We start from the raw sequence: 10832 nt of genomic DNA, 5'->3' as shown, positions 1-10832 counted from the left end.
TAATTTTTCCATTTGTGTTGTATTTAAAGGTGAAATTGAAATTGAGTCTTATTGTCTGAAAACCCTGGCCTATATTTTATTCTGTTGGTGTTTCTTATGTTCAGCCCTTAAGTATTTTTTATTGTGTCATGTTATACACATGCCTTGGGATTTTCTTTCCATTGTTTTTGGATGAAAATGGTAAATAACAGCAATCTATTGTTAAATTAAAAGGCTGATAGAAATAGCAGAATAATGTGAAGGTTTTGTAAGTCATTAGATAGTCAATAAGGTTGTTAGTTGCTTTTTTTTTTATACTTTAACTGTGTTCTGGGAAACAATTAATGCAACTTGACATTGACAGTATTGATGTCCATGGGTTGTGCTAGTGGGGATGCTCTCCTACCCAGCAATTTACGTTCAACAGTTCTGTTCATGATGCATTCTAAATCACTTCTTAGTAAGTAAAATAGGTCTTGATCAAAAGGTTGTAATTTTTGTAAATTTTTTTTTAGCATTTTGGTTTTGCCTGAAGAAACAGAAAACAAGAAAAGATGGACTGGAATGTAAGGCCAGTCCAGAATATTGATGCAAATACAAACCTGCAAAGTGAAGGAGCATGTTTCACTCAGTTACCTCCTAATGGACATGCCTTTCCTCAGGCAAATGCCAACCCGTCTAAAAATGCATGCACTCATGCTGAAAATAACCAAATTGTGTATATGCCAACTATCAATGTTGCCTTCCCTGCTGTAAATGCTGAAGGATTCAAAACTTCAGATCAAATCTCACCAGGAGCATCTGTAACTGGTAATAATTTTTTTATGTCAAAATACTCAGTTAAAAGACATCAACAGATGTACATAACATCTCTAAAACCTCCCATTCAGAATTCACCTTTGCGGCCAGAAATGACTCCGACTTCTTGGCCAGTCTCTAATCCCTACAGTTATCCCTGCAGAAATGTACCCCCGCTGTCCTCTCAAATGAACACAGGAAATAATGTAAGGAACGTGCTTGGGGAGCCTCAGTACACCAATACCAACGCTTACGCCGTGCAGCCAGAAATGCTGCAGCATAATTCTCTGAGACTTGGAACACTACATCAAGGTGGCATTCATCCCCAGAATAATTCTTTTCCTCTTGGTACTTCTGGGCAACATGTCCAACCCCCAATATTTAATTCCAATAATCAGTGTAAAGTTTTGTATCCAGTGAATCAAAATACTGGGACAAACGTACAGATGCCACAATTTCAGCAGAGTCAGACAGGACCTGCTTTAGGAGCAGAAGTTCTTAGAGGATGTTCTGCACCATCTTTGTTGCCTGCCAACTGTGTTTCAAGACCTGCTCCACAATCTTCAATGGGTGTACCACAGGAAATGCAAAATGTACCTAATGGATACAGCATTAACCAGCAGAGGTGCTCACTGGACCCAAAAAATGCTCCTGGGTTTAACAGTATTCAACAACACTGTCAGAAGCAGCAATCTGTAGAAGTCAGTCAATCTGTCAGGAATGTCTGTAATCCAAGTGGAAGTGTGACAGCAAATCGGTCTTTCAGTGAAAGTTCTGTGTCATCCCCTGGCATTCCCAAAGAGCTGCTTGATGTTGTGAAAGAAATAGAAGCTCTTTCTTCAAAGCCACTGAGTGATCCTGCTTCAGTTCCAGAGAGCCAGACTAGTAGTTTGATGAATGGGCCTGTTAATGCTCAGATTTCTTCAGCGGCAGCAACACATGGAGCAGGAATTACAAAGGAGAGACTAGCTTGGGAGGCTGAAAAGCTGAAATGTCTTAAAAAAAGGGTTGTCCTGCTTGAAACGGTTCATAATTATAAAAAAAAAATCTATAATGAAAAAAATGCTCTTCCTCTTCCTCCTCCTCCTAGTTATCCGTGTTCTCCTTCTAATTGTCTTCCATGTGTGTCCAAACAAAATGTACAACCTTCCCCATCTGAACCAGTGAGGACAGAGAGGCCCACACTCCTGGTTTCACATGAAGAAAGAAATGACAAAAACCTTGCCAGTGCTGATAACAGAAGATTGGAGGTGACTCAAAGTAACCCTCAGGTGAAGCAGGGAAGTCTTTCATCAAGCTTCACTCCTGTTCCCTCTCAGAGCAAAGTCCCAGCTCAATTTAATAATCCTGAGAGCACTGTGGAGCAAAGGGATGTGCATGCCTTGGCCTCTTCTCAAGGAACTGTGACTTCCTCAAGCAATGCTTTGTGTTTTACTCAAGCAGGGAGCTCTGTCAAGACTGCATCAAAGACTCTGCAAATTGGCCCTGAGAACTCATCTTTTCTTCAGTTCGTATTGAGCAGCACAAATGTGCTGAAAGAGAAGACAGCTGGTGCTACTGCTGATAAAATATTGACGGATCTCCTGTGCAGTGAAAAACCACTGCTCGATACATCTGTCTCAGGTGGAAGCTTGCTGAAAGACACTAGTGAGAAGAATGTAGAAAGTTTGAAAGGTGAGCAGGCATCTGTGGCTCACACAAAGTCTCCTGCATCAGAAACAACTGCATCTGGTGATGCTCAATTGCAGACTGAGGTAGCTCAGAAAACAACGCTGTTTACTGAAAATGCATCCTGTAGTCAGAGCAACTCTAGTTACTCTATGGAAGAGCTGGTTGCATGCCTGCGCTTGTGGGGGAAATATCCGCCAGCATCTGTAAGTGTGGAAAATAAACACTCAAATGAAAGCCCCACAGCAAATCAGGTTTTGCCCTCCAATCAAAGCACAAAGAAGGGAGAAAAAAAAGATGCTCTGGCTAGCATGGATGAGGCTGTTTTGCCTGTAACGACTACCTCTGTGGGACAAAAACTTGATACACTGACTTCCAATTTGATAAAAAATTTTGAACCTCAAGTTGCAGTTGTCTCTCCTTTAGTACTTTGTGAACAAAAAACACTAAGTGAGCAGGCAGGCAAGATCTCAACACCTGAAGGTAAAACCTATGCAGTGAGCAACTCAGGGAGCACGTGTAGCTTGCAAGAAGAGGGGGAAAATGGTTTAAGTGTGGCAAATACTGCTAAAGGAACAATAGAAAATACTTGGTCATCACCCAGTGATTGTGTTCTGGAAGAAAAAGTGGACTCAGATTTGCAACAAATCAAAGTAGGTGATGAAAACCAAAGGAAAGTTAGTCAATCTGCACAAGATGTAAGAAAAAATCTGCAGATTGGATTACAAAACAAGGCTTCTCTTCCTGAATCAGGCATAAATTTTTGTAGTCAAATCTCTCAAGAAGGTGAAGACAAGCAAGCTGTGTTAGAGGCAGGAGATACATCCACAGCTGTGCTGGAAAATGACATGTTTTGTATCTCTAGTGTATGCTCTCTTGTTGAAGGTGATAAATTTTATAACCCACAAATAGCAGGCATGTTCAAGTCAATTTATGAAACACAGGCACAGGCATCAGAAGGAAATGAGTCTGATGCAAGGCAAAAGGAACAAAATATGGACTTGAATAAAACTGAGCTGAGCAATAACACTGCCCAAAGAGAGAGCTTGCTGCTAAAGATGTTGGAAGAATCATCAAGTCATTTGGAGAATGAAAGCAGTGGCAAGCCTCTTAAAGCAGTTTCTACCTCTGAACAAAACACGTCATTCAAGGCATCTTTCAAGCATCCTGAAAATTCCTTAAAAAGTCTTGCTAATTTAAATCAGAAGTTAGCTCAAAATTCACTGGATTCCTCTAGCAGCATAACTGCTAAAACAAATGCACCTGCTGTTCCAGGAGATCACAGTAAACAAAATTCCATGCCCAGTAAAAATAGCACAGAAAAGGAGGTGAACTTTTTTAGAGCACAACCTAGTAAGTATCTGAAAGATCAGCTGCTCGCTCTAGTGAAAGAGTTTCCATATGGCATTGAAGGTGCTGATATGCTAACAAAGGAAGCAGCACAAAATCGTTCAGTGGCTGAAGGGACAGAGAATCAGTCTCAAAAAGAGGTTAAAATTTGTGACAAGAATTCTCATTTGAAGGACCCAGTAAATCAGACTAAAATTGCAGCATTAAGATCGGATCAGGTTCAAGAATTGTCTCCTGGGCACAACCAGTCTCAAAAAGAGGTTAAAATTTGTGACAAGAATTCTCATTTGAAGGACCCAGTAAATCAGACTAAAATTGCAGCATTAAGATCGGATCAGGTTCAAGAATTGTCTCCTGGGCACAACCAGTGTCCCTCTAGTGACAGCAGGAGAGAAGTGAGTCAACAGTTAGAAAAGGCTTCAGCTGACAAGGATAACCTTGAAGGCAGTGTCCAGCCTAGTCAGGATCTATGTGAGAAGGAAAAAGCCCCACAAGAAACTTCTAACCCCAGTGAAAAAAGTGAAGATCGCTCTTCAGTGGGTGGTGTATCTGTAGCTTGTAAAACACCACATTGTCCCTCTCTATTAGAAACATCTGGTTCAGAGAAAAATGATTGTCAGCTTTCAAAAGCTGAAAATACCAACTCTGCAGAGACAGAAGAAAACAACCATCAATCTGATACCTTGAAAAAGGAAAACTGTGCAGTGGGACACCTGACAATATCTGAAAAAATCCCAGACAGTGTTAGCAAAAATAAAGATATTTGCAAATACACTTCTGAAATGAACAAAAAACCTAAGCTGAAGGTGGATAATGAAAACAAACTGCCTACAACACAGCAGGAAAAAGCTGGACGAGTTAATTCTTTTGAAAACCAGGATGCTGATAAATACATAAGCAGCAGTTCGAAGGAATGTCTGCAAATTGACAAAGGAACCCAAGTGTCAAGTAAAGAAATTAATTTTTTCAAAAAAGAGCGCCAGACAGCCTCCCAAGAGTTACCAGCAAAAACTGATCATACATATGCAGACAACATGGCAAAGTTGTCCATAAAGAAGGAGAGAGTTTTCAAAACTGAGTCCCTTTCAAAAGATACAACCAAACCAGGTTTGACCATGAAATCCAAAACAGACATTCACCAATCTGTGAAGTCAGAAAGAGTTGAAATTAAGCGCTCTGAAGTCAATCAAGGAGAAAAAATTAAAACTTGTGAAGAGAACTCGGCTGAAGAACAAAACTGTAAGGAACAAAAGGAGGTGCTTAAGCAAGACGTAGGAATTACTGTCAAAGAGCAAGTGAAATTACCACCAGAAATAAAACATATAAAATTGAGTAGTTACCAAGCTGATGCTGTAAAATTTTCAGATAGTGGCACTGTAGACTTCAAATCAAGACACATAAAATATTCTCAGCATAAATCTGTGAAAGTTCATACTTTGCAGGAGCAGCCATTTAAACGGAAGATAAAGGAAAATGTGGCTGGGAAGAGAGAATTTAAGAAAGCAAAGCTGGAAGAGGAAAGACTGAAACAATCCGAAGGAAAGAGTTCTAAGCAGCTTGCACATAATTGCTTGCTAAATGCTGACAAAGCTAAAAAATTGAATGGAGAAAATGGTTGGAAACCAAGGAGTTCCTTAGCAGATTGCTCTGTGCGTAAACTGCAGAGAAAAAGGGCTCGGTCTTCTAGCATTTCTAAAAACTTCTTCTCTAGCAAAGAAAGGCATCTCGATGGTCAAAACAAAGACAAGAGCTCTGAGAAAATGTTTCCTGATAAAAATCTTCTGTACCTAAACCGAAGAAATAACAGACTAAAGCTGCATCTTCAAAAGGAACCCAAGAAACACTACCTGAACAGAGTGGCATTTAAACGTACAGCACAGGAGCGCATCTCTCTGACAAAATTAGAGACATCACCTGTCAGATCTGTCTGGCATAGAACCACCAAAGTGTCACAAAACAGCAACTCAAAAAAAGATGTGTCTGTCTCGACAGTTGAGAAATCATGCAAACAGGAAGTCCTTGAGTTCAAGCTGTGTCCAGAGATACTGTTCAGAAATCCAGCCCCTGGTGAAGAAAGCTTAGCTGCAGAGAATTCTCCAGAAAGAGATAAAGTCGTTGTAGAAGGTATGATGGTCTCTTAAATATTCATTTGTAAGTAAAAACTATGCATTCATGTTTAAATTCATGTTGCATAAAACTACATACAGTGAAAACATGGGACTGTAGAGGCTGAAGGCTGAGATCTCTTAACTTGCTCTCTGACAGACCATAGCTGTATCTTCAGCTGAAAAAGAACATGGGAGTTTTCCTTCAATTTTCTGTAATTCTTAGAGAATGAAATTGGAATTCTTTAGAGCATGGCAGTTTCAAGTAACTTTGGGAGAAGGCTTTCTGCAGTACTTGTAGAAGTTAGCTTGGCTTGGTTGTAGAAAGCAGATTCCCTTGGTGTAGTTACCAAAGGTGATCTGATCTGTATTCACTGTTCACCTGGTTGTACATAGTCAGGCTGGGCAGAGGAGGGAGAGATCTTCTGTGGCATTGAGGAGTAGAGTAGGCTTAGGCCAGACATACCCCTGCCCATAGTAACTATAATCTTTGCCATCTTTGCTTTCAGCATCCATTTTTCCTTCTCTTCTTCCCTACCCCATTTTTCAACATTTTACATGATGCATTCTGAAGCATATTTATGTCTAATGTTCTATTTTATTTTTCTTAAGCTGTATATATCAGCCCTTGGAGTAATTTTCATACCCAAAGGAAATTTCCTTTTGTGTGTGCTAGTATATGTGTTAGAATTTAATGCTGAATAGAGGCCAAAACTTGTGATAAAGGAACCTCAGAAACATTTTTTGAAAATTTATTCTTAGGTGTCAAGAGTAAAAAAGAAGATTGGTTAAAATGTGAACCAGTGAAGCAAAAGAAACTGGAAGAGGTCTCTACAGGTGAAGTGACTTCTGAATGTCCCATTTGAAATGCAAGTTAAATCCTCTTTGCTTGGTTTTAGATGTTCCTTTACAGTAGTAAACCTTAATAAAGTATTTAAAAATATTATTTACTCATTCTCCTGATTAAATGGATACCACAGAATAGACTTACAAGTCTCAAAGATTTGTATAGCTTTTTATTGCTTTATGAATATGTTGTTGAAAATGTTGAAATTTTCCTGTGCCATTAACTTGGATGTAGCACTAGTAATAGCATTTAAATACAGTTTTAAATTGTGTATAAAGACTCTTTCATGCTTTAAAATATAGAAAGTGATGTAGCAGAATCTAGTGCAAAAACAGAAAGTGATTTTTAAAATAAATCTGGCTTTCACAGTACATTGCTGCTGTCCACATATAACACCTGTGCTCATAAGTTCCAGGACCTGTGTGTCCCAATAGTCTGGACAAGATAATCTGTATGACACCCAGAGGAAAAGTGGGGCCACTATTACATCTTCCTCATTTCTCTTGAATGGAAAATTGCTTTTTGGATGGTCTTTTATACCCTCTAGGAATCAACTGTCACAACAGTGGCAACTTCCATCTCAGGATCTTGTTTGTTCCATCTTTTGTAAATCTTGGGTGAGGTTACTCCCAGCTGTCCTTGTTTCTTTGCTTTAGGTTCCTCTCTAGCTCTAGTTTTGTTCTTCTAGTGGTCTAACAGGAAACAAAATGCATTCTGTAGCCTTGTTGCTATCTGCTTCTTTAGAACAGAGGGCTTGCATGGTGGCACTTGTGTTGTGGTGTTGCAATTAACATAGTTTGCAGCCTTTGCATCTTTTGTTGCTGTTTGCCTGTGTCCTTGGGCTTTGGTCTGCCATCATTTTAGATCTTTCTCTTTTGCTTCTTCTCTTCCTTTCACAAATGCATGTTTTCTTTCATACCTTTCTTAATACTCTCCAGAAATCTCTCCTGTGAAGACACCCAAATAGGCATTTTGTGCTTAAAGATGCATTGGAGATTGTTTTAAGTCTGGAGTGCCTGGTGCTTTAGGAAGGAAGTTTGTGGCATCCTTTTTGACACTGGAAGGTCTAAGGTACCACTTGCATAAGGAGTAGAGTCCTTTGAGACTCTTGCTTTAACATGCTTGTCTGTCTTGCAGCTGAGGAGAGTATTCCCCTTGATACAGCTATACAGATCCTGGAAGGAGATGGAGAGACTCTTCACATTCCTCTCAAAGACTCAAAAGAGATGTTTCAGACCTACAGGAAAATGTATCTGGAAAAAAAGATGCAAAAGTCTTGATACCACTCCTGTATCAAAGGTCTTACTATCACTGAGAAAAAAATGCCAACACTAAGATGATTTTTTTTTCTGTTTACTTCATGTTGCTGAATAATTGTAAAAGCCCACAGTTTTCTGGTGGGTGTTGAAAATTTCCTTCCCTAATTCCTCATATTTGTGAATAATTGCCATCTTATTCTGTATTTATTGTCCAAATATTCTTTGGTGCTGTAAATGGTGATTTAAACATATTGTTTCTTTTGGCATTTTTGATTCTGTTTTTTTTTTAAGATAGAGTAGCTCATTGAATCTTGACCAAAAAAATAACAAACTCATTTAAACTGTCATAGCCTGTTTTCTTTCCTGATTCTCAAAAACTTCTGATTACTTTCCATTGCCGGCAGTGGAAAAATATTTCTGCTGCAAAGGGACTGCAGTGGATTCCCAAGCATTACACTTCTGTTTCCCACTTACAGCAGCCTGATGGTTTTGCTTCTTAGCAAGGCTTTCTGTTTTTGTAGAAACTTTTTTTTCCTAAACTGGGAATAGAAATAGAAACCCCTCAATGCAAGCGTACAGATCAGGGGCATTTATAAAGTATTTATGCTGCTACCCAGTTTCGTTGCATTTGTTTTTGTGGAGCTTGTATGGACTGAACTCTGAGTTCTTAGTTTGAACACAGTGCTGCAGACTGTTAGTTTACTGAAGACTTCCCGTGCTTTTCTTTCTTTCTTTCTTTGCACTTCTGTTGTTGAAGTGCTGGGAGTTCGAATTCACTCTTGTCTGAATTATGCTGTTGAGTTCAGCTAGACTGTAATTAATTTCATTGTTTTTTTATAAAGTGTTAGATAATGTTTGCTTACACATTCACTGTGACATAACAGTTGTGTTTGTCATTGGTTATCTTTTGTTTAAGTGCCTTTTCACTGTTATTCAAAATTTAAAATCAAATAGTATTTTTACAGAGATTTGGTACTTGATTCTTTCTATCTTATTAAACCTTTATGCTGAACAAAAAACTTGTAGATACGTTACTGAACAATTTTTATACTTGAAATAAACTTTTGAGGACTACACCTTGTCTTTTTTTTTTTTTCTCCTAAAAATATGAAGTTGTGCTTATTGCAGTTAGTTAAATAGTCATTGATGATATTCCTGTAGAGGAAATGCAGCTTTAAAATAAGTGATGGATCTTCCTTGTTAAAAGGAGATAGTTGCAAGTTTATTAGTTTCTTTCTCTTTCTGCATGCCAAACTCTTAGTCTGTGGGGAATATTGCCACTAGAGGATTTTGTAATAATGTCAACTCTGAAAAGGTTTTTCATTTTCTTGAGAGTTTAGTTATGTGTATTATACTGCCTGCATGAAGGAAGATTTACTGCAGCCTTAAGTGTACCCAGTACAAACAACACAGAATTCCTGTCAGGAATTGATTCTGAGTTTTGTTCTGCACAATGATACATGAAGCTGACATAAATGCTTGAGAGAATTCTTTTCAATAGAAAATTATTCAATAGGAATTATTCATTGACCCATGATGTTTATGTTCTAAATATTTGGAGAGGTCTTCTCACTGATCTTGTGCATCCAATAATCAAGAACGTCAGTTTTGAGTCCCAGTGGATGCAGCTGTGTCTTCTTCCTCCCTTATACCAAGAAGTGCATCTTGATTCTGACAATGTTTACATGGTGATTTGTGCCTACACTGATTTGGTATGGATGGGATCTTTGGGATAGACTTTTTCCTGATATTGGAATCTCTCTGGTAAATTGCTGTGGCTCATAAGTTGGCCCTATCCATTCAGACAGCTGCTGGAAGGAAAACATCTGTAAGGAGCAGTTTAGGCTGCAAGGAGTACCTACAGAGAAAAACCTAGAGACCATCTGCTCCACAGAATGAGCACTGTGGATATGAGCATAAATGTCACATGTAAACAGCAGACCTTGCCGTGGTCATGCTGGCTTGACAGACTGATACAGAACAGGTACAACTGCCTCTAGCACTGCCTGTTTCACCTGTGGGCATCTCCAGCAACTACAAGATAAATGGGCAGTCACAAGAGCCAACAAGAAAAACTTGCCATAGGGGAGCCTGCTGCTGCATCTCAGCATTTCTGCTCTTCATCTCATGCAGCTAGCTATGGTTGAACATGTTCTGATGTGCAAGTACATCCTATGCAAATTTCATCCCTGACAAGACCTTAAACAGCTACAGACAAAATGCATGAGTCCCTAAACCTTAAATTTAAAAATGTTATGATAAAAAATATGCTTTTTATAGAAAGAGTATGGAAAGAGAGCACAGGACAAAATGGACATGTTTATTATTTGGAGGTGACTATTCAATACTCGCTAAGTTCTTAGGGTTTAATGGCTCTGTAAACTTCACTGATTTAGTGGACTTGTACTCATTTAGTACTGTGATGGTAAGTTTCCAATACCCAGTGTAAAGAAAGGCTCTCAGGGATTAGAAAGTGCAGTAAGATGAGAAGCCACATTGCTGCCTGTGACAGAGGCAGTCTTCTGGGTTAGTGCAAGGGGCTTTCAGCTGTTCTGTACTCCTGGGAGGCTGTGTGGCAAGGGAGGTAAGAAACTGCAGAGAGCTGTTTGGCAGTGTTTTGACGAGAGCCTCACTCACTCCATTGTTCTGTGTTTTGGGAACAGGAGAAGGGCCAAATGCAGTTAATGAGGACTAGACATGGATGCTTTACCTGCAGATGTTGTTTTCTATATGGAGCTGGTTAGGGGTCTTCCTGGGATTCCAGCAGAAGAAATCCCTGTTGTTTTTTCATAGCCCCTCTCTGCCCATTGCCTCAATGAAAGAACT

General features: G+C 39.2%; 1 protein-coding gene across 6 annotated transcripts in view; it reads left to right on the top strand.

The window, feature by feature from the left end:
- RESF1 (retroelement silencing factor 1) overlaps positions 1–9082 on the top strand; it is a 29974-nt gene extending 20892 nt beyond the window's left edge. For all 6 annotated transcript variants that reach the window (XM_021539998.2, XM_077783361.1, XM_021540001.3 and 3 more), the window contains 3 exons: positions 495–5919; positions 6663–6737; positions 7885–9082. In XM_021539998.2, the coding sequence (XP_021395673.2) occupies positions 534–5919; positions 6663–6737; positions 7885–8027 (5604 nt within the window). In that variant the 5' untranslated portion in view covers positions 495–533 and the 3' untranslated portion in view covers positions 8028–9082. The remainder of the gene's footprint in view (positions 1–494; positions 5920–6662; positions 6738–7884) is intronic.
- The last annotated feature ends 1750 nt before the right edge of the window (positions 9083–10832 follow it).

This window comes from Lonchura striata, chromosome 5, assembly GCF_046129695.1.
Source record: "Lonchura striata isolate bLonStr1 chromosome 5, bLonStr1.mat, whole genome shotgun sequence".
In the NCBI taxonomy this organism is placed as follows: domain Eukaryota; kingdom Metazoa; phylum Chordata; class Aves; order Passeriformes; family Estrildidae; genus Lonchura; species Lonchura striata.
Note: the sequence above shows the minus strand (reverse complement) of the source record. Positions and strands in the feature narration are given on the sequence as shown.